Source organism: Brassica rapa, chromosome A06 (assembly GCF_000309985.2).
Source record: "Brassica rapa cultivar Chiifu-401-42 chromosome A06, CAAS_Brap_v3.01, whole genome shotgun sequence".
NCBI classification, from domain to species: Eukaryota; Viridiplantae; Streptophyta; class Magnoliopsida; order Brassicales; family Brassicaceae; genus Brassica; species Brassica rapa.
This window is the reverse complement of record NC_024800.2, coordinates 28,344,311-28,367,521: the sequence shown is the minus strand read 5'-3', so window position 1 is coordinate 28,367,521 and position 23,211 is coordinate 28,344,311. Positions and strand designations below refer to the sequence as shown.

The window sequence follows — 23,211 nt, the reverse complement described above, 5'->3', positions numbered from 1 at the left end:
ACGGGGTCGTTTATAAGTAGTGGTCGAAGGATATACCTCCAAACCATGTTAGAACTGTCGTCTCCACATAACATAAAGTTCTGAGCGATAAGAGTTTACTCAAACCAAAGAAAAGAAATAGCAACACAAGGCCTGTTGTAGTCACCTCCTTAACTATGAACCAAAAGAAAAACTCAAGCCAACGTTAAAAGGAAAAACAAAAATTGAAATGTTATATAACTAAAGGCAAAATGTTACAAACTACATCGGTGGTAGATGAAGGAACAACGAGAACCTCTTAAATCATTCACTCTTGGTTTCCCTAAAACTTATATAAGAGATTCAGCTGCGTTTCTTCTTTCCTTAGCGACCACCACGGTAGTTACCATTGCCTCTTGGCCTGTAGTCACCACCTCCTTCCTGGTTTCCTCTCCCGGACACACCACGGGAACCAAACCGGCCTCTTGGTGCTTCTGTTGGGTAACCGCCTCTCCCGCGCCCTCTTCCTCCTGGTCAATAGAAACCACAGTCAAAATGAGTTGCATGTGGTGGTGAGCTCTCATCAGTAACAAGTAATTTACAAGACACTCAGAACAAAGACTGCTTACTTGCTCCGCGTACACCAGCGGGATTGGGTCTTCGTCCCTCGATGTATACTTGTCTTCCACCCAAATATATAGGTGAAGCCTATTTATTACACAGAAAGGAAACAAATAAGAACAAACACAAAATGGAAACAAAAGAAGACAGTTTATCTAGCGAGTCGCATTGTCGTTATTGCGCAAAATAATTCACACCTTGATAGCATTCTCGACGGAAGCCATGTCTTCATACTCAACAAAAGCATAACAAACGCCAATAACATCCTGCACGGTTGGTTTGGTAAGATTGTTAGCAACTTAGCTATGGTTATTCATATCACTTAAAGACAATAACAAAGGGCAAAAAATACGAAGTGAAGATTAATTAACCTTGCGGGTTCTGAGGAAAACACCATCAGGCTTGATTGTACCGAAGTTCTTAAACTCCTCCTCGATCTCTGAAGCAGATATGTTGGAAGGCAGATTCCTAACGTACACTGATTTGATCTCAACTGTAACAAGGCAAACCAATAAATAAATATACATTTCCAAAGTTACAAATAGAGTCAAATAAACGCACTCTTTGTCTAATTCACTTCTCTAATATTTAAAAACTTTTACTGGTCAAAACAAAAACTTACAGTCTTCAAATCCAAAGCCACCATCCGCCTCTGCTCCATAGTCAGTAAAAGCGTTTGATTGCTGAGCAGAAGCAGGAGGCGCGGCCAGCTGAGGGGAAGGACTCCGTAGTTGTTGATCCCAGTCATTATTCTCTAGAGAGTTCTTGTTATATGATGGTTGTGTAGCAGCTACAGGCACAGCAGCTGCTTCCTTCGCAACCCGTAGCTGAGGAGATAAGGGAGAGAACATCTTCGATTAAAAAGCTAGTTTTCTACCTAAACAAAACCTAAGTAAAGTACAAGTGATGAAAAGCGAATCACAAATATCCAAAACGGACGAGATCATTATCACCATAATCGTTTTTAAAAAGAGTCTGCATGAGTGACTACTTTGAGACAAAATAGGATATACTGTTTACTATGTTGAAAAATCCCAAAAAAAAAAAAATTTGTAGAGAGGGTGTGTACTTACAATGGAAGCATAACTCATCTTGGACTTTTCGCCAACGGGTTCCTCTGGGGGTGGTGCAGCCCGAGGTTCATGTACAACTTCCTCCCTAGGTGTTTCCTCAACCGCAACTTCATCCTCATAGTAGTCTTCATGCAGAGGCTGATGTAGATCCTCTTGCAGACTGTACTTATCGACAAGATCATCATTGATTTGGACCGCATTCACATAATCACTTGCCTCTTGCTCCAGAACATAATCATCATGAACTAGAAATTCATGAGACAACAATAAGCTACTACATCTTCAAAAGAATTAAACATGCACAAGCCATAAACAAACCTTGAGGTTCAGGATGAGGGCTTGGAGGATTGAGCCGAACCTCGTGCTTGGTTTCAGACAAACACGAGGACTGATGATGAGAGAAGACAAGTCCTTCATCGATGAACTGAAAGATATCATTGAGAACAAAATAACCCTTCTCCTGAGGAGCAAGGAAGAAAGTGTGCATGAAACTCCTTCTGTTGATGAACTCCTTCGTCTTCACAGACCCTGAAATGGCCACAAGGACACCACCTTCCCAGGACTCTACTGAGTTGATTGTCTTCACTTCGATGGCAGTGAAGTTCAGTGACATGACCATGTTGTGAATATGCTACATCAACCACAAATCAAAACAATTAACTAAAATGCACAAATCTTTACTAATCGAACAAAAGGAAGATTATTATGAATGTTACTAGTAGGGTAACGGCAGAGTCGCTAGAGTCACCATCAACACGGATCATTTTGCTTGATTCGGAGTAAAACTGGTGAATAAGATGTGGCTGCTGCTGCAACACTTGACAGTACTGTTCCACAAAGTACGAACCAACCTGCACTTAGCAAAAAAAGTACACATATTCGATTACTTAGCCGAAACAGTGATAGATTGTAATATCGATTTTTAGAAATGAAACTCGCCTGCATCGCTCCAGGATAAGGATTCACCATTATTAAAGTAGAACAACCTTCCCAAGTTTGAGAAGAGAAAATGTACTCTCTCTCTCACTCTAGTTCTCTCTATATTTGTTGAACTGAAGTGGAAACAGATCTGAGGAAACGAGGAAGATTGAGGAAGAAGAGAATGGGAATGAGATTTATATAGGAATTTTAAACATACAATTAATGTTACAAGACAATAAAATAAAAGAGAAGACCAAAAGGTTTCTTTGGGTCTAGTGGATAGGGTAAAACACTGTTGATTCGTTTTTTAATCTGCATCTGGTACCTTTTCTTTCTTTCTCTCGTTAATTCACACCATTTATTTTCGACTTCTACTAAACCAACCCTAATCATTTTACCATTCCAAATGTAGTTTATTTTTGATTTTTTACTTTTGCCCGTTAAATTTGATTTTAGAAAAACTTTTATTTTATATATCGTAATAATAGCAAGTTTTCTAGAGAAATAACATTTATTGTGTTAATGTTATTAATTAATATTGTATATTGGTGTTTATTAGCATTCAATCGGATGTTACCGCCTTTAATGTGTTTTTAACAGTTGAATCCGTAGATGATGAAAACTTAAAAATGGTATTTAAACTTACTTTTTGTAACGTTTCGATCGTTATTGTTAATAGATTCTCCTATCCGATTTCTCGGCATGTATGTCTTTTCTTGTTCAACGTTCGTAACTTTAATTTTAGAAAGTTAAAATATTTGTTTGCCGACTCTTCAATTATCACGGGATGTTTTTTAATATTTTGTTTTCACTGACACGGTATAACTTTTATCATTTTTAATAAATTATCCATCAGAAAAAAATTATAGTTCAAACACGTTTAATTATACGGTTTACATTTCAGATGTACTAGCTCAAAGTTATGTAACTCAAACTGCAGTTGTGGTCTAAACACTTATAGGTTTAAAATTAAAATGAAATTTCCAATTTTTAACTGCGTAAGTGTTTAGTCTACAACTGCAGTTTTGAGTTGCATAACAAAGAGATCATATTTTCAGATCATGTTATCTGGAGCATTTGCGAGGTACCATAATTTTTAATCTTAATGCTTCTTTAGGTTTTTTATAACTTAAGTTAATTTTGGGCATCATACGGCGTCATAGGTGACACAATGTTATCTTTTCCCTTTTCTATGTCTTGTTGATTAGCAAAACGAAAGTACTGCAACAGTGGCAATGAACAGGAACAACAAACAGGCTATTGAAACCATCATTCTGGCTCAACAGAAGTTGGTTATGTCAGAATTAATAGTACTACTTGTACTCAATTGTAAACCAATAATATTTCAATTGTATGGATCAATCTATGAACCACTGGTATATTCAGAAGAATGCTTCTTCATATTTTAGTATCTATAATCTTAACTTTGCATTTGGTTGTATTTTTATTATTTCCCATATTTTCATTGTAATATTACATTTTATTTAAATAAAATAGTTGTTTAACAAAAAAAGAGAGCCAACCAGCCCCCAGTACTTTTATTTCAAAGCGATTTAACGTACGAACTAATCTGCACCGTTGAAACTTCTTGAAATACATAGATTAAGAAATTAATTAAATGGGCCGGATTAACCGAATGGGCCTTAGTGACCCAATATAAAAGGAACAAAAGACGCTTCCGATTCGAACGAAAACAAAACAAAACCCTCAAATCGCTACTTGTTATCAATCATCGATGGCGGCCAAGAGATTCGGTGGAGCCGGTAAATCTGGCGGCGGAGATTCAAACATCATGGCGAAGATCTCCAATTCCGAGATCGTCTCGCAAGGAAGACGCGTCGCCGGAGATGCCGTCGGAGTGTCGAAGAAACTGCTGTGGAGCACGGGAAAAGCGGCGTGGATCGCGGGCACGACTTTTCTGATCCTGGTCGTGCCGTTGATCATCGAGATGGATCGCGAAGCGCAGCTCAACGAAATAGATCTTCAGCAGGCTAGCCTCCTCGGAGCACCGGCTCAAAGGGGATTCTAGAAAACTTTTCTCTGTTTTATTTATCAGTTTTCTGTAATGGTTTTATCATAAAGTTCAAAGCTTTGTTTTGATTAGCATCTTCAGAAGCTAAAAACATATGATCTTTAGAGTTTGAAGTTGAAAGCTTTTATGTTATCAGACATGTTTTTATTTATATATCATTGAGTTTCTGAAATTTTTAATATGTTTGGTTTGTGAGATTATAGAGGTTTTATTTGCCTTAATTCATCAATTGTTTATTGAGAAAGAAATCTATCAACTTCTTTCTTGCTCATGTGCAGGATCTTACTCAACAGAACAAAAATGAGATCTTCTAAACATTCATATTAATACTGTTAACATCTGTTACAGGCAGAATTGATAAATGCTAAACTGGAGCTAATAGATGGATACATGGTGAAGGCATTTCAATAAGGTTTCTAGGTGCAATATTAAGCAGGTTTGAAACCTCTTGTGCGTAACCTGTAATTTTGACGAGCCAAGTTCAGAATTAGGTTAATGACGATGGAATTTTGAAGCATGCCAAAATTATTCAACAATGTCAATATGTACAAGTCTCTTTCAGTTAAAAACGAAGAGACATCATTCGAATGTGTGTGCGAAGGAAAACGGCTTCGAATGTGATTTTCAGCTAACAGACCAAGTCTCTCTTACAACAAACATATGTACGGCTCATGCTACATGTAATTAGAGTTGGAAATTTGATTCAAAACAAAATTCGTGGACCATGTCTCGTTATATCCGTTGCAGAGCGAAGGAATTTCCTCTCGAATTTGGATCTTTTGGGTTTTACACATTTTGGATCATTTGGGTTTTAGACATTTAGACACTTACATACTTGGAATTTTTTTAGTTCAGGTCATGGACTATAATTAAAATACCGGTAAAATATTTTCGAATTCATATTAGATCAAGGTCGGATTTAAATATTTAGGATCTGATAAGGATCCAACCCGAATTCCATTAAAATTTAGCTAAATCCGTCATATTCATCTAATATTTTATAAAATAACCAAAAAAAAAAACTATAAATAACTGAAATTAAACATTTTTAATTTCTAAATTTGACATTTAAAGTTTTATATTATTTAAAAATATTATTAAAAATAATGAAGATTGCTAACAAAAAGAAATTTGAACTAAAACATAGATATATAAAAAAATATAACACATAATTTATAGTTTTGGATATCCCTATTTTTAGATCGAGTATGAATTGGTTCTCATCGTATTGTTTATCTTTTGGTTGTTCTTTGCTTCAGTTCTCTTTGTTCGTATTTCTTCCGTAATTGATTCACTGAAGGGAGAACCATTTCTGGTCTGCTCAGTAGTGTAATAAAACTGCAGGCTGATTCTCCAAACCTTGCAATGATCCCTCTGAACTCGCCGCAATTAAGTCTGTTTCATCAGACTTTTCAAGCAACATCGACTGCACTATGTGTAATTCTGATGATTCTTCTGTAGTCTCTTTCTCATTTCGCATCAGACATGATTTCCAGTCACCATCTCCACAGCCTCCAATGGTTTTTCATTGAGCATGTAACTGTTTCTTCTGCTGGTACTCATGCTTACCACTCGCATCACTGAAGCTTATGTGGTTAACCTATTAATTCTGATCCTTTGTTTCCTTTTTTTTCGTAAACACAAGAGTTAGACACAGCTTTGAATCTCAATCTAGTATATAGTATTTATCAAACCCAGTATTATCTTGATGTTAACAAAGCAAAACGTCCACTTTTATTAGCTTACAGCTTTAGGCTACTGAGCTTCTCACACTTTCATTGCGAATCTAGTGTTTTTTAACAAGTCTTGATCCGTTTTTAGATTGCCGATCAAGAGAGTTCACACAACACCACACTATGTCCTTGTGAATCTCTCTCTTCTTCGTATTTAGACGTACATTACACAAACCAAAGACCATCATTCCTTAGCCACCATAAACAATGACTTTCCATTGACGTTCAGTCCATCATAGATTACTGCAAATTCAGAACAACCAACCTCTTAACGACGGATCTTAAAATCCATGTACTCATGAGCATGTCATTAGGAAGCTCAAGCCCCTTGAAAAGCAAAACAATTGCACAAACTCTCTTTTTAATAATAGATCCCGTGTTCAGTCACTAGCTCCAAGCTGCCAAGGTGTTGTCACTTTGAGCTACCAATAAAATTTCACTCTTTCTCAACGAAAACGACCCAAAAGTGGATTTATCATGAAACTGAGTCATGTATTGCTGCACTAGTAAAGCTGCTTTAACTTCTTGTTGATTCTAGATACAGTTTTTCTACTTTGATGTACTTTTCTTAATTTGTGGATACGCTTTTTATTGATCTACATTATTGGAAATGAAATAACAAGTCCTAATCAGTGAGTTGGCGAATCTCTTTCATTAATTATTAATCAGTATCATAATTGAATATACAAATTGGGCATAATACTATTCTTTTCCTTTTAACCTTCTCAAAACTGTTGATTTGTTTTTCTTTTGGTTGGGTAAATGAGAATCGGTAGTTAAAATTTCAATAACTATCATATTTACTCTTCTTCTTCATGGCAGATTTCAAAACCAACAAACAAACAATCACAAATCCTAAAACTGCAACTCCTCCCACCGCCAAAGCTATTGTTCTTTGCGTGTGCTGTCTCTTCTCTCCATCTACCCAAATAAACACACACACACACCCATCAGTGGCCGTTTCATTATTTCCATAATAGTATAATTTATTAAAGAAAATGTATAACATTTCAACTTTATGTAATGTGTCAACATTAAAATCTGAAAACATAATCTCTTATTTTATATAAAGCAATCTATTTCCCCACTAGCTTTTCGTTTTTTTTTTTTTTAAATTGCTTCTTCCACTAGTTTTTTTCTTTCTTTCTTTTTGTCTTGCTTCCATTAGGCTTTGTTTAATCTCTACTATGACAACGAAACATTGAAATATTCTTTCTACAAGATCCTTGATTCCATGTGTATGTTTATATAACAGACAAAATAATGTAATTCTTGGCACAATTAATGCTTAATGATCAACAAATTCTTAAAATAATTTGCAAAGAATTATTATTTTTTAACTCCTACTTAGTAAATATCATTTTCTTCCTAATTTGTAAATAATATGATATTTGCCAATTCATTTTAATTGGTTTACCTGAAAGTGGAGAAATGTTAGGAACGCCATGAGAGTAGTAACTGTAGCTAACGAAGCACTTGTGAAGATAAACCTGACCAGAGATCGAATCCCCACACTCACTCTTTGCTTTCTCGAAACCATCTTTCACACACTCCCCGCAATCTGAATTTCCCAAACTACCCTCGCACTGTCCCAACACGTACACCGACTCATACTGCCCCGCGTAAAACCCTCCGCCGTCGCCTCCCGTTTTCACGCCGTTCTCCGCCGCACCAAACGCCGTGTCCCTCTTCCCGGCGAACCCAGGATCGCCGGACTGTTTCTTCCCGCAGACACGGAACAGCATCTCGGTACCGGAAGTCTGCCGGAACCCCGAGATTTCGTACCGGATATAACAGCCGGAGAGCTGCACACGCGCCGCCACCACCACGTTCCCGTCGTCTCCGCCTCCGCCGCAGAGCTTGGAGACGAGTTTGGGGATTTTGGAGACGCAGTCGTAGCACTGGGCGGCGGGGAGGTCGCCGCGGCACTGGAAAACGCCGGTTACGGCGGTTGTGTTATCGGTTCCGGCGGTTGTGGAGGCGAAAGATCTCTGCGCGGATTGAGAGAGTAAGGAAGTGAAGAGAGTGTTGAGGTTCTGAGAGAAAGCACCAGTTGGGTCCGGAGATTTCTGACTTGCGCAACCTTTGAAGATCAGATTCTTGTTGTTGTCGCCGGAGATCACAGTGAAAGGTAAGAAGAAGAGCCAGAAGACGGCAAAGAATTGGTAGATAGGCTTCATAACTGTGAGAGACCGAGAGATTTTCGATGTTGTGTTTCTTTTCTTTTTTTTTACTAGTAGGTTGTGCATAAAGTTTGCGTTTTTGTGTCCAGACAAAACAAAATGTGATTTGCCGTTTTTGTTTTTTGTCGTTGAGGGTTTAAAGACAAAACAGAGAAGCCAAGCTGGTTTGAGGTATGAAACCATGAAATTAAAGGAGCATGCTTTTTTTTCTCCGGATCTTGCTTCAATGTTAAGTTAAAGAGAAAGAAACTTTGAGACGACAAGTTTGTTTTTTATACATTTGTTTTGGATTAGATTATTGTAATACTATACGGTTTCAAGAAAATGATTACTGTTAGCTTTTTTATTGAAATTTAGTCAATTACGTTCCTTTAATGCCATTGAATCCTATTTTATGAGTTTGTTGCAGGACATTAAATATTCTTAAATATCATGAAGATAAATCATCTTTGTTGGATGGTTTTGGCGCTACCACCAAATAATTTTTGTTGATGGTAGGGACGACGATTTTATTTGATCTGAGTGGTAAGACCACAAATTGAAGAACATAAACTCTCCGAACACATTTTTGTTTGTCAACCTTAAAACTTGAATTAGGTGTTTGGTTTACAAGATTGTCGGCGGTGCCTCTCATCATTTCTTACAGAATTATGGAGTCTTTTCCATACTGCCTCAAATTGTTAGTAGAACCATTATTTTATAATTTGACAAAATTCAATAATTGAAAATAATTTAATACAAAACATAATTTTACATTATAATTGATATTGGAAAAATGATAAACAAATATGGGGTTGTATGAAGGTAAAACACTACTTTAAATCTTGTAAATCTTCATAGTGTGATCGTTTGATGCGATGAATTCTAAAATACAATCACAGATCAAATATTCTGTACATTAAACTTATGAAAATTAATTCATACTCATTTAATTCTGTATCATCTCATGTCTCATCATATTCAAGCTAACTCCAGTTTTGGCACTTGAAATTTTTCTTTGTGTTTGCAGTGATGCATTAATCGCTTTCATAATTCGGTCATTTTATTATGTAATAAATTTATTAGAAAGTCATCCTAAAATGAGTCGGTATACCATGTCTTAAGATTAAGCTCCAACAATTAATAGTTTAAAAAAATGGATAGTTCTTATTTCGTCACTATGATTAACAACCTAGTGGGTTTGCCTTTTTGCTATAGATCAACTTATGATTTTAGGAGTATTTAATTTTCTAGATGACTTTAGGAGGAGTTTTCAATTATCCTTTTTCTTATTTCTATATGTTTTTATTACATGTTGTGATCATGTACGTCGGTCTGAGTTCTGTTATAAATAAGGTACAACGAAGTTTGAATTTTCTCATCTAAATTCTTTGGTCGTGGAATGCTTCTTCTAATAAAACATATCATTTTGCTACAGAAATGGTTGTTTGGTATTTGGAACTAACACACAGGCTTTACAGTTGAGAGATTGTAGGATATAAACGAAAAGAGATAGATGGATCGTGTCTAGTTTGAAGAGATTGAGAACATAACTGAGTTAGATCATTGACTTTTTTTTTTTTTTTTTTTTGGTAAAAATGTTAAATATTATTACCGATTTTCAATTTTTGACAGACGTTACAGTGTAAACAAGTAGCGGAAACAACAAACAACAACACCATAATAACTACGCAGCAACAACGGAACAGACCGAAAGCAATACAAACTCAAGCGATTAAACGGATAATAGCGAGAAGGGCGCAGACCTACCAACCACAAGAACTAGATGAGAAAACCCGTAAGTTGCCGCGAGCTACCGAGAGAAGGGCGCCCTCAAACCCTGAATGCTACGGTTCCTACAGCTTCCAACGAGAACCCATAGCGTACTCGAGCGGAGAATCTGAACACGAAACCATAGAAAGGCCAGAAAATAGAAACCACCGGCGGTACGAGGAGAAGCCGAGACACGACGATGCCGTCGTTCAATAGTTTGCGCCAGAGATTACCGCCTCTTTTGCATTCCACCGGGACCGTATACACCATCTAACCGCTACCCATATAGAGTAGACGGATCGTGAACCGGACAACCCTCCGGAGGAAACAAATCCGAAGCCACACTATGACCCGAGTGACTAACTATCGCACCAAAGAACACACCTGAGCTGATACTCGCTCACGAGACACGAACACCATGTTGAAGAGATTATTTGAGAAGAGCGAGGGACGGAGCAGGCCACAACCGCTACCACCATTTTGATTTGAGGGGTGACTGCCCATACCGGAGCCACAGACGAACTGAGACGAACCAGAGGAAGCTAAACACCAACACGCTGCCACGAGGGACCACAGAGAAGCGAACCGACGCCTCCGCCATCCACGAAACCCACACGCGCTACTACCAACGGAGAACACACCAGAGGCACCACAAACAAAACAGAGAGACACGAGCCTTACCGGAGACGGCGAAACTCAGAGCTCCAACTCAACAAGCAGCCTCGAATACCACCAGACGCCACACCGGAGGAAGAACACGAGACCAACGAAGAGCTTGACAGCGCCGCACACGCCTCTACACTCGGAGGAGAAGACCAAGCGCACGGGAAAAATTCCGGAGAGACCTAAACAGATGCAGGATAAAATGTGACAGCAGGAGACACCGTCCTCAAGCATCTCCAGTCACCACATTCCTAGATCTAAGTTCGGGTAAAACCAGATCTGATGCGTTGGACCACCACTCCCTCAGCCGCAGAAGACAGAGACGACAGAGGAGAAGCAAAGACGAAAAAAGGTGAGGCCCGGCGGCCGCCTGAGAGCACGGTGGCGACCGCCGGAAACGAGACTAAGCGGCTGAAACCCTAAAGAGGTAGAGAGAAGCTAGAGAGAATGGGCTTTTAGAGAGAGAATGGGCTTTTGTTAGATCATTGACTTGTGAGTGTTCCTTTGGTCAGCTAAATAACTGAGTTAGATCACTGTTTTAAAATATGTTGCTATACATAGTTTGAAGATATTATATTCTTGTATTTCTCTGGTACAAATTACAATTTTCAATTTGTTTTACTAGTAAAGAAAAAAAAAAAAAAAAAAAAAAAAAAACGTCATCTGTCTTACATAACCAAACCAAACCAAACCAACCCAACCAATTTACAAAGGAGTTTACCGCTATAAAGAGAGGTTTTCCAACTAAACTCGACTCGTTTGGGAATCGCAACGGACACTATTTGTCCAGGCCCATTTAACTCGACCCAATAAACTCGGCCCATTACGAGGAGCAGAGAATAAAGCAAAGGTCGCGCCAGAGAGAGAGAGCCAGCACTAGGCGCACTGTAGCTAAAACGAGAGCACCTGACATACTCAGTTCTCGCGTGTGTTCACGCGCCGACGCGATACTCTCCCGCCGCCAACGGCATTGCCTCTACAGCCGTTCTCCTTCCTTTTCCACCGGCCACGGCTCTCCACCAAGCAGTCAAAACCCTCGCTCTACCCGCCTGCACTAAACCCTAACCCTCTCCACATTTCGTAAGTCGCTGTTAAATTCGGGCGATCGTCTTAATATTTTGACTGTCGGAAAACAAAATTTGTTGTCTTTAAAAGAAAAATCGTTTTTAGGGTTTCGTTGTGGCCGTTAGTTTTATGTGGAAGTTATAATCTAACTTTGTGTGTTGTTGTTGTTGCAGAGACTTGTAAACAATGGCACCAAATGCGCATATAAAAAAAGCAATTACAGCTATGAAGGCTCTTGGAATAGAGGAAGCGCAGATAAAGCCTGTCTTGAAAAACCTTCTCGCTCTTTACGATAAGAAGTGGGACTTGATAGCCGAGGACAACTACAGGGCACTCGCTGATGCTATCTTCGAGGCCCAAGACACTCAGGTCTCTTTCTTCTCACCTTTCTATTCACTCAATGTTTGTTTCTCTCCTACTTGACATTCTATAACACATGAAAGGCCGTTGAAGAGAAAAAAGGAAAGGAGAAGAAGGCCAACGACGAAGCTGAAGGCAGCGTATGTTCTTTCAAGTTCAAAGACTCTATTTTTTGTATTTCTTATCATTGTTCGCTTTGTTGTTGATCAAATCTTTCAGGCTGCAGAGGTTGACAGAGGAAAGAGGAAGGCGCATGAGGTATGCAAAAATGATTCTTTGTTTCTTCATGTTCTTGCATTTATTCAGTTTCTGTCATGTCTTGTATTATCAGACTGTAGAAGACGATGAAGACGCCTTGGATGAGCCTGAACGCCCTTTAAAGAGGCTGCGGCGCAGAGGTGGTGAAGTAGTCTCTGCTTCGGCTTCAAACAGTCCCAGCTTGGGCAGTCCCTGTTTAAATGAGACTCATGACAAAGAAACTGCGCCTGTCTCATTGCCATTTCATCCCATACCAACCGAAAATGACCCTGATGCTGGTGCTCTCGTTATTCCAAAAGGCGAGCCCTCCACAGATATTCCTTTCACTTCTACTCATCAAGGTACTTCTTGATTAATTACGACTAACTAAATCTTCCTTTCATTGCTTATTTCTAAACTCATACGTGTCTTGTATGTTATCTCTTCAGATTCCTTAGAAAATGGGAACTCTTCAGCTCCCATGCCTGAGGCGGAGGAAACAAATGGACGTGTGGAAGAGCCGCGTGGTTCAACAGCAGCTACTGTCGACGTTCCTACAACAACTATTGAGAGAGCTAGTGAGCACACGGTGGCTACAACCCCAGAAGGAATTTCAGCGCTTGAGTTAGCTTCTTCTGCAACCGGTGAAGTGAAGATTAATCTGAGTTTTGCTCCTGCAACGGGAGGATCCAGTCTGCATGCACCTTCTATGGATGAACTACGAAGAGCAATGGAAGATGTGTGTCTCCGGCAGTACAAAATACTAGATCCTAACTTTTCTGTAAGTCGCTTTTTGAACGACATCGCTAGCTCCTACCTGGAACTGGCAACGAAGGCAGAACAACCAGCCAACCAGTCTCCAGAAAACTTGCCGTCTCTCACCACAAATGTTGACGTATTGAAGAAATCTGCAGCAGCGATGGCTTTTGCTGCTGAGGGCGGTAATGACCTGGCAGCAAAGGTGATGAATTCAGCCAACCAATCGCCAGAAAGCTTGCAAACGACGAAGGTTGATGTAGCATTAAGCAAATCTGCTGCTGCAACTACGGCTAATACTTCTACGGACAGAAATGGTCATGTGCGTGATGATGAAAACAGTGGAGCTGGTGAATCCATGGGTTTGGTGGTTGTTCCCGAGTGCCATATTTCTGCGGATGAGTTAAGAATGATCAGCAGCGTCAGTGACATCACTTTTGGAAAAGAAACTGTTGAGATTCCTTGGGTGAATGAAGTCAATACCAAGGTTCCTTCACCTTTTCGATACATGACCCAAAGCCTTGTGTATCTAGATGCTGAACTGAAGTTTTCACTTGGGAACGTCAAGGACCAATGCTGCTCCTCTTGTTGTGGAGATTGCTTGTCTCCAGCAATGGCATGCAGTTGTGCAACTGCACTTGGTGGCTTTGCATACACAAAAGATGGCCTCCTGCAGAAAGATTTCCTGGAAGAGTGTATCTCCGAGGCCCGTAATCCGCAGAAACAGGTGGTGCAGTATTGCAAAGAATGTCCATTAGAGATTGCCAAAAACGAGGAGACTTTGGAACCGTGCAAGGGGCATCTAAAGAGGAAGGCCATCAGAGAATGTTGGATCAATTGCGGCTGTACTAAGAAGTGTGGCAACCAAGTCGTCCAGCATGGCCTTCACACTAAGCTGCAGGTTCTTCATTCACCTTACCAAATTTATTTTGCTAAATGGTTCACTATTTAATGATTATAACACCTAACAGAATTGATTATACTTTTGTTTATGCATATCAGAAAAATCTGACAAAACAATTTACTTTCACTCCTTGAATCAGGTGTTTTTCACGTCCAATGGGAGAGGTTGGGGACTTAGGACTGTAGAAAAGCTGCCGAAGGGGGCATTTGTCTGTGAGCTTGCTGGAGAGATATTGACCATTTCAGAGTTGGTCCAACGCAGCAGCTCGGAGAAACTTACTTCTCCGGTGATACTGGATGCACACTGGGGTTCTGAAGAAGTCTCACGTGTCAACAGAGCTCTTTGTCTTGATGGAACGCACTATGGAAATATCTCCAGGTTTATCAATCACAGGTACAAGGATTTTACTGAGTACAACTTTAAATGAGTTTAAAATCATTTGGTTTTGGCCATTTTCGAAATGACTAGCTTAGCTGTAGAAACTCGTTTGGTGAAGTTATAATTGGTTTTCTTCTCATTTCATTACTTCCCTGTTCAGATGCGTGGATGCAAATTTGATTGAGATTCCAGTTCATGTGGAGAATATGGACTTGCACTACTATCATGTATGAAACAAATCCCTTGTCTCATTTGTTATGTTGAAACTATAAAACAGGAAGCTAATCTTTGTTCTTTTTTGTTTCCCAGCTTGGGCTCTTCACAACAAGAGATATCGAGGCCATGGAGGAACTTACCTGGGTGTGTTAGAAGTTTCTCCACCCACACTTGGATGTTTCTTTTAAATTTTTTCACAAGTTCGGGTTCCAAGTCATTCTTATTGTTTTGAAACTCTCTGAGAAGTATTGGACTTAAAAACTTTCAGGATTATGGCGTGGAGTTCAACGATCAGGTGTATCCCACGCGTCCATTCCATTGTCGATGTGGTAGTGAGGTTTGTCGGAACGTTAAGCGGAGCAGCAGTGAGTAATCTCTTTCCTTAGCTTGACTGTTAAATGTTTTCTATGGGGTTCTTCGATACATGAACTCTTTGACTTTTGTTGTAACTAACAATCAAATTCTCTGATGGTGCAGAAAGCAAGAAGTCGAAGAAGAGAGCATGAGAGCTCCCAGTGTTAGTTTTTGAAGATGTGTGATGGTCCCAATCTCTCTTTTGTGAATGTATTGACAAAATTTCCCCAAAACTTTTGTTGTCAATCCGACAAAGCAAATATGCAAAAACGGTTGGTGGGTCCATCCATCTTAGGGGTTAGATTAATCGGAGGATGATGCTTTTGTCTTTAATATTTTGTGATAACAAGCTTTTGTGTATACCTCAACTTAGGTTCTAATGGCAACCATATATAATCTCTCTGTTTTTATATGATCATGGTTCGCTTTTGGACATCATATGATTATGGCTTTGGTTTGACCGTAACCATGTCTACTTCATTTCATGTTTTAGAAGAGACTCTTTAGTTAAAATGGCTATGACTTTGGTTTAACATTATAAACATGTCTCTATTAATACACAATTTATAAGACAGTGATCTCAACTCAAAAGATGAGGCTCCCATTAAGAGTATTTGTACAACGCTTCTCTCCTCTTCATGTACAGTTCTGATGTGATCCACAGTTCAGAACACAACCAGAGCTTTGATTTATTACATATATACACCGCTTTAAACCGCATTCTGTGCTACAAAGGCTTTACCCACCGAGTCTCTATTATGAGGAATCAAGAGAGAATCTTGATGGCCAGATAAAGAAATGGCCGGTTGGATTCCACTTGCGTTTAGAGGAAACAGCGTTTTGTAGTACCCATCCATTATAGCGGGAATATCACAAGTGGCCGCAACACCAGGAATCTGTTTCAACAACAACAAACGCAGAGTATGAAAACGCACTTCCGAACACACTAGTAAGCAAAGAAGATATATAAACCTTTGTTTAGGGGGACATACTTGGTATATATCGCGCAAATAGCCGTAGAGATTTGGGTACTCAACGAGCTTTTTCTTGGTGCATTTGAACAGAATGTTGTAAACAGGATCAAAACGAATCAGAGTTGTGAAGAGACAAACATCAGCCAGTGTCAACCTTTCTCCACACAAGTACCTGTTACTACCTAAGTGATCTTCAATCTCATCTAAGGTACTAAAAAGTTCATTCACTGCTCGATCATACGCTTCTTGACTCTGCGCAAATCCACACCTTTCACACAAAGCCAAAGACTTTAGCAGTGAACAAACACACATATAGCAACATCAAGAAGAATACAATTACCTGTAAACGCCATTGTTAACCTTAGGGTACACAATCCGATTCCAAGTTTCGATCTTTCCTTTTAATTCTGGTGGCGTGAGATCCAAGCTAGGGTTTTTGGCGAGTTCGTTTAGACCTGTATTGAAGAACTCGATGATATCGTAGCTTTCGTTACAGACAACATCTTTCTTTCTCGAATCCCACAACATTGGAACTGTGCATCTCCCATCATAACCACCGGTTCTAGATTTGTACACTTCCTTCAGATTCCTACACCGGTTAGCCTTATCCAAACCCGGGATAAGTTTATCCTTATCCCTAATCGGGATAGTGTTATCCTTGAACTCCCACGAGCCGTCTTGACCCGGGGAAGCGACTGAGACCGATACGGCGTCGTCTAAGCCCTTGAGAGCTCGCACGATTAGCGTTCGGTGAGCCCAGGGGCAGGGGAGACCGACGTAGAGATGGAGCTCCGAAGAAGCGGCGGAAGGGAACTGGGTCGGGTTGAGGCGGAACTGGGAAGTGGGTCGGGTGTATGACCCGGATGAGTCTGATGGAGCGAGCTGGGTCATCATGAGATGCCAGACGGTGGACCAGGCTGTTCGAGCGGTGGAGATGAGTAGACCCGGAGGGAGAGATGGGCCCCAGAGTAGCTTTGTGGCGGAGGTGAAGATGCTGGTGGTGGTCGTGGTGGGTTTTGGTGGCTGGTTGGACATTCTAGCGCTGACGCGGCGTGGCGTAGTTGTGTGAGACGGAAAGGTTAGTTGCGCCGATGCGCAGCAAACGGACATGACTGGGAGCTTCCTTGTTCGGACAATGCAAAACGTTGGTCTCTCTGCGAGACAAGACAGACGAGCGACTCTAAACGTTGCGTTTGTAACAGAAAGTAAGGCCCGGTTTGACTAAAAGGATATGAGGCCCATTTACGTTTCTGGGCCATGATGATTATAAAGTTTTGTTTTGTTTCTAATACAAATACATATATAGAAATACTAATATTTCTATTTACACGTTTGAAAGAACAATTTTCTTTTTTTTTTCCTTCAAGATGAATTTTATTAGCTAACTCGTTAAATTGTGCCAAACTCGGAGCAAAACTACAACAAAGACACACCTGTATTTTATCTTCCAAAGAAGCTAGATGATCCAAAATAATATTATTAGCAACTCCGGAAGCCCTCCAAATCATTTGTGCATAAGGACAGCCGAAAAACAAATGATATTCTGTTTTGACTGCGGTACAACATCTTCGACACTGATCATATCTTGTAATATGCCAGTCTCCGTAAGTTACTTCCAGTGGCTAGAGATTTTGATATAAGTCTCCAGAAGAAATGTTTAATTTTTGGGGGAGATTTACATTTCCATATCTGATGCTTCACTTGAGGATTCCCATATGTTGGCATGACAGGAACATTTGTTGGTAAGTGAAAACTTAACCAATACCCAGACTGATCACACCGAGCTTTAGAACTGATCTTTAACCCCAGTATTTTCTCCACATCTTCTGGCATTCCATCTTCACTGATCTTATCAATATTCCAACCTATTCCAACAGTATTAGTCGATGGCATACCTAACAGTCTCGGAGGTCTAGGAGTATGCTCAGGTAACCAAGGTTCCGTCCACATATTCACTGTAGTTGGTCTGTGTTTTTGTGTACAAATATAACCTATCTACATTTATTTTGATGGGTACGTGTAATCTAAGGAATGAAACATCAAATCTACACTGAAATTGACACAGTTTATATGTGAAATAAAACTTAAAAAATCTAAAAGTTTTAATTTGAAGAAATAGAGATGATTTCATATTATTAATAAATAAAAACATAAAACATTGATATCTTTCTGAGATATGTTTTTTCCTTTATTCGACAGAATATACAAAGCATCTGAACAAAAGTGTTTTTTTTTTTCTCTTTCAGATTGAGACTTTTAACTATATACAAAACAAGACAATATATGGCTCCAAAAATAGATAATATAATAATACGAAAGTTTGAAATTATCGCCGACGAGACCAACCGTCGTCGAAATTCAGATGATAGCTCCGGAGATCATAGCTACACTGAATATTGTGAGTATCACTCTTCCTGGACAGTCTCAAACGCGACTTCAACCTCCAAAGAAATTGCTTCACGAGAACGCGAGGAGGTTTCCCAAAACATGATGATGAGAACGCAAACGCCACAATCGTTCTTTCCTCTGAGTTTCCTAGCTTAGCTGAGGCCGTAGTCGTTGAGTTTCCGATTCGTTTTCCCCATCTCCGGAACTGAAATCTCTTCAAACTCTGTCGGTTCATTGCTTCTGTGCCTCTCTCTTTTATGGGATTTGTGTTAGTGAGAAAATGTAAATGTAACTAAGAAGCAAAGAATGAGATAAATATTTAAAGGGTGAGAGAGAGAGAGGTTTCGGCATTTGCAACGTGTGTATTTCCAATTCGTGGCCTAAAAGTACATAGTCAACAAGTAGTCCAATGTGCATCATTCTCCACCGTATATCCAATTGTTTGATAAAAAGTTGATATTATAAAATTAACCTAACCTGTTACCACTTTAAAAGACCACCCCGTGATGTATTATGTCTTAGATTTGGCTAAAAGAAATCATCTATAGGCCGCAAATTCATGGTCTGGGGTTAGCAAACGGACCTATAACAGCAAAGCAAATATTTGCTCAAAAAAAACACCAAAGCAAATAAAATAAAAGGGTTTAGACGACAAAATGGCACGAGTTTTTTTTTTTCCTTTTCCAAGGACGCATGAGTTAGTAGATAGAACATCAATATATTATCAAATGTTAAAACACAAAAATGTATTAAAAAATAAGTGTTCAATATGTCAACTTAGATCTGTTGTTCTTATTAAGAAAGAAGCATTCACTCTCACAAGGATCTGTTGTTCTCATACAACATTTCAGTTGATAGAACTGAAGAAATGAAACGGGTGCTTGGCAAATCTGCAGCTAGTGTGGGGCTTCGTCTTCCCGAGGTTTACCAGCCTTGATCATTACACATTCCTCCTTGTCTTTCCGGGGATATAAGCCACTCTGGTTTCTTCATTTTCTTGGAGTCACATCGTGGAATAAGTGTGATAATCTTTGTAGCCAGACAGCTCTTGCATTCAAAGATCTGAGATGCATGCATTTCAATTTCTCAAAAAAAAAAAAAAAAAAATTAAAAAAAAATGTCAACATAGATCTTGCTCATGCAGTACATAAAATATTACTTATGCACCTTTCATTTTATCCTAATTATTGGTTTTCAGATTTTACAATAAAACCAGGACTTATGAAGATAATATTTAATAAAAATTGTTCTGTGTAATAATTTTTATTCGGTAATACTATATACACACACAGTCACTCACTATCAAATTTGAATCTCGGTTTAAAGTAGATAATTACATTAAAAACACCAATGAGCTACAAATTCAAGCTTTGTGTAGTATTGTTATTATATTTTGGTTTTCTAAAACATATATTGAGTAGTTAGTTTTTGGTGTAATACTGAGTAGTTTTTTTTTTGTTTAAATAATATTTGAGTATTTGTTTAAATAATATTGAGTAGTTAGTTTATAGATATGTTTGATTATTTGGTTAGTGTCAGCTCCACATTACAAAAAAATATAATGTAGCATTGATATACCCGTCCCACTTTCGGGTGGAGAAGAATCAACGGACAACGGTGAAAGCAAAAGGTCTCAACGAAAGAATCATTTTAACTTTTGAAAAATCCTCTTTTATCAAAAGAACATAATAATAATCTGATGCGAACTCGCTTTCGCTCCAGTTGTTGGTGGTCTGTCCGAAATTGTTGCTTGAAAGATTCTAATGAAGTGAGATTGGATTGTTAGTTTTTTTTTTACATTATTTAAATAATTTTCTTATATGGAATCGAACCATGATGCAAGTTGTAACTCAAGTGAGACTCAACCAGATTTAACTGATAGTTCTATACACCGTCTATACCATAAATGATAACTATTTTACGGATAAAAGAAAGAAAAGAATTAAAGAATATACCAAAAAGAGCAAAAGATTATGCCTAATACTAAAAACAGAGACCCCCACGCGGTGTGCTTTCATTGTTTTACCTGACGTCAAAGTAAAGAAACGTGGACAAAGACAACGATGCATAACAACAGCAACAAAGAGAATTCAATTTCATAATAACAACCAAAGGAAATATCTCGAACCAGCAAATACAATTCATTTCTGGATCTTTTCTTTCTGTTACTTATCCATCATTCATACCCATTTATTGAATCGATTGTGACCGAAGTTTGAAGACATACCACTCGATTTCTACTCGCAAACGCAAGTGCCAGAAATCCTAATGTTTCATAATATATATGACAAAACATCTGCATCAATATGAAGCTACCTTGAAAATGCTGATGATCTTCTTGTATGATCTATGGCCATTAAGTTGTTTGGTGGCCTCTGCACAAAATATTGAATACTTACAAGCACCAAACTCTTTCCTCGAGCTCATTTATAACATATAAACACAAAATACTATCAATGTTATTGCATAAATATCTCGGGAAGGGAATTTATAATTATCCACTGCATATTGAGGAAATGATTTGAAGAGGCAGGTAAAATGAAAAGTAAAAGTACTACATAGTTGTGTTACTTTACAGATGTCGGTTTCTAGCTTCTGTTAGATTCAAGAACTTATGTGCAACTCATGCTTGGGGAGAAAATTAACCTTGCTGTTGAGACGTCTAGTTTCAACTGAACAGAGTTACCTTTGAACTCAAAGGGATCTCGTTTTGTTTTAAGCTTTTCGATCTTTGAGGTAGAAGCTTTCATAAATCTTCGTATTGTTCTGACAAAGTGACAGATTTGTAAGAACTAACATGACACTTTCGATTAATTGAGTCTATCTGCTTGCTAAGCGTCCTTGTAACAATAGCTCCTGCGCTTCAGCAATATCACCACATGTGATCGAGTGACCGCCTTTTCTTAGGTCAAAATGGATATATATACTTAGTTTAAGAATCAGAACACCTTACGATCTTTTCCAAGAATATACCATCGTCACTCTCAGCTGAAAATGGTAGCCTTCTTAACACTTGTGCCCACTGAGTTCTTGGTGCAGAAAATATCAAGATGGCATCTGATACCAATCTTAAAGTTCTCCTACTGAGAAAATAAAATAAACCTTTCGATTGTCAGATGTTCCATGTTAAAATTTCAACTTGCCGTTGTCTCCGGCTCAGAAAAAGAATCACATCAAGATCATCAACAAGTACTCCAAGATTACTGCAGCATAATGCTATATCCCGTGCTTCAAAAGCATACATACCCCAACTAAGTTATGTCCTTGTCTTCTATCTGTATTGACTCTTTTGGCTTTCTGTTTTTGGAAAGGATCTTTAAACCAGTCTCAAGTGCTGATACTCATGACACAACAGATTGCCTCTCGCAGAGCTTCCCATCAATTATGTATGTAATACCGTCACCTGATTCCACAGCTGCAATCAGAATAGCTAGGAGTTGTTTATCCTTCAGTGCTGAGATTCACCAAATGCTCTTCTAAGACAAAGAAACTATCTTCTTATACAATAAACGAAAGACAAAATAATAAAAAATATCATATATAACTTACATTTTGCTCACCAAGAATAAGATGCATCTCTTTCAGATTTTAATGTGTTATGTTGGTGACAAAGAATCATTTATATTGAAAGCTTGAACCACGTCAAGATTGACAATTGGGTTATATGGCGTTTTGGTTAAACGGCCGGTTAAATATTACTCAACGGTTTACTGTTATTGAAAACCGGTTATCAGTTGTAACTAATATCAAAGAAATTAGCGCATTAAGATTCTGGTTTCCCAAAAAGAAGTTTCTTACCATCATTTGAGCAGGGTCCGCTACCACCTCTCACGGTGACATGTAATACAAATGCAGCATGGTCAAAAGAAACAGGTACAGCAGGGCTAGAATGGTGTTTTGAATCTCTGCAACCGCACATCAGTAAATGCTGCTCAAAATCCCTTCTTTATGTATCATCGCCTGTAACAACAAAGATAAAGAAAAAAGCAGTTTGCATCTTACAGTCACCCGAAATCAATCGGAGTCCGAGGAAGAGAGTGTGTGGAGGAGTTAAGGAAAAAGAGAGAAATTGAACGTTTTTCAAAAATAGAATGCCTCCCACTAAAACCTCTTTTTAATGTATTGTTTTTCATATTGTAGCTAGAGAAAAATGATCTGAGTTAAGGATGGTAAATATTACCTCCCCGTAATCCATAATATTATGAGTTTATTTTAAAGTAGATTTTTTATTAAAAAGATTAAATATTTACATTTTAAACTAAATTTCGTGCTGTATATTTTTTAACTATTTTTGTATTAAAATTATCAGATAAAATAATTTTATAAATGTACTAACTTTTTGGAAAAAGAATTGTTATGAAAATTCTTTTAAAAAAACAATGTTGTCGAGAGGCCTTAGGAAACTTTGAGCCAGCCCTAGTCATGTCTTCCGTATCTCTCCCTCCACAAGTTTTACATTAAAGCCTGAAAAGTGACGCGAGCATGATTCGAATCTGTCTTGCTCAGTCAATTACTCAAATATTAAAGGGAAAATGATCTATCAATTTGGGTTAATCCGAGTGCCAAAAAGATTCGAATATAGTCCATGTCATATTGTGAAATAATATGGTCACGTATTGAAGAAATGATCCTTAATAACTCGT

General features: G+C 38.5%; 6 protein-coding genes across 8 annotated transcripts; 2 read left to right on the top strand and 4 right to left on the bottom strand.

Moving 5' to 3' along the window:
- Positions 1-75: 75 nt before the first annotated feature.
- Positions 76-3,888, bottom strand: LOC103827940 (nuclear transport factor 2). Its single transcript, XM_009103503.3, has 9 exons — positions 2,592-3,888; positions 2,369-2,503; positions 1,971-2,283; positions 1,653-1,897; positions 1,202-1,406; positions 951-1,072; positions 777-845; positions 588-666; positions 76-488 (listed from the first exon to the last, which is right to left on the bottom strand). The coding sequence occupies exons 1-9, from the start codon at positions 2,619-2,621 to the stop codon at positions 343-345; spliced, it is 1,344 nt and encodes a 447-aa protein (XP_009101751.1). The 5' UTR covers positions 2,622-3,888; the 3' UTR covers positions 76-342.
- A 363-nt stretch (positions 3,889-4,251) lies between these two features.
- On the top strand, positions 4,252-4,788 carry LOC103827939 (mitochondrial import receptor subunit TOM9-2). The gene has a single exon (XM_009103502.3). The coding sequence runs from the start codon at positions 4,309-4,311 to the stop codon at positions 4,600-4,602; it is 294 nt and encodes a 97-aa protein (XP_009101750.1). The 5' UTR covers positions 4,252-4,308; the 3' UTR covers positions 4,603-4,788.
- A 123-nt stretch (positions 4,789-4,911) lies between these two features.
- On the bottom strand, positions 4,912-11,248 carry LOC103827938 (plasmodesmata-located protein 1). Of its 2 annotated transcripts, none has more exons than XM_009103501.3 (2): positions 7,756-11,248; positions 4,912-6,581 (listed from the first exon to the last, which is right to left on the bottom strand). In XM_009103501.3, the coding sequence occupies exons 1-2, from the start codon at positions 8,702-8,704 to the stop codon at positions 6,523-6,525; spliced, it is 1,008 nt and encodes a 335-aa protein (XP_009101749.1). In that variant the 5' UTR covers positions 8,705-11,248; the 3' UTR covers positions 4,912-6,522. The 2 variants fall into 2 exon arrangements, with proteins under 2 accessions (XP_009101749.1, XP_009101748.1); XM_009103500.2 differs by lacking the exon at positions 4,912-6,581 and adding an exon at positions 6,972-7,259 and having other exon boundaries at positions 7,756-9,604.
- Positions 11,249-11,793: 545 nt separating this feature from the next.
- LOC103827937 (probable inactive histone-lysine N-methyltransferase SUVR2) lies at positions 11,794-15,618 on the top strand. 2 transcript variants are annotated; one of them, XM_009103499.2, is made up of 11 exons: positions 11,794-12,016; positions 12,175-12,370; positions 12,445-12,501; positions 12,581-12,619; positions 12,693-12,960; positions 13,048-14,255; positions 14,398-14,651; positions 14,797-14,863; positions 14,946-14,996; positions 15,121-15,217; positions 15,330-15,618. In XM_009103499.2, the coding sequence occupies exons 2-11, from the start codon at positions 12,188-12,190 to the stop codon at positions 15,356-15,358; spliced, it is 2,253 nt and encodes a 750-aa protein (XP_009101747.1). In that variant the 5' UTR covers positions 11,794-12,016; positions 12,175-12,187; the 3' UTR covers positions 15,359-15,618. The 2 variants fall into 2 exon arrangements, with proteins under 2 accessions (XP_009101747.1, XP_033128242.1); XM_033272351.1 differs by lacking the exon at positions 12,445-12,501.
- A 90-nt stretch (positions 15,619-15,708) lies between these two features.
- LOC103827936 (glutathionyl-hydroquinone reductase YqjG) lies at positions 15,709-17,362 on the bottom strand. Its single transcript, XM_009103498.3, has 3 exons — positions 16,521-17,362; positions 16,199-16,448; positions 15,709-16,102 (listed from the first exon to the last, which is right to left on the bottom strand). The coding sequence occupies exons 1-3, from the start codon at positions 17,288-17,290 to the stop codon at positions 15,917-15,919; spliced, it is 1,206 nt and encodes a 401-aa protein (XP_009101746.1). The 5' UTR covers positions 17,291-17,362; the 3' UTR covers positions 15,709-15,916.
- A 940-nt stretch (positions 17,363-18,302) lies between these two features.
- LOC103827935 lies at positions 18,303-19,619 on the bottom strand. The gene has a single exon (XM_009103497.3). The coding sequence runs from the start codon at positions 18,801-18,803 to the stop codon at positions 18,507-18,509; it is 297 nt and encodes a 98-aa protein (XP_009101745.1). The 5' UTR covers positions 18,804-19,619; the 3' UTR covers positions 18,303-18,506.
- Between the last annotated feature and the right edge of the window lie 3,592 nt (positions 19,620-23,211).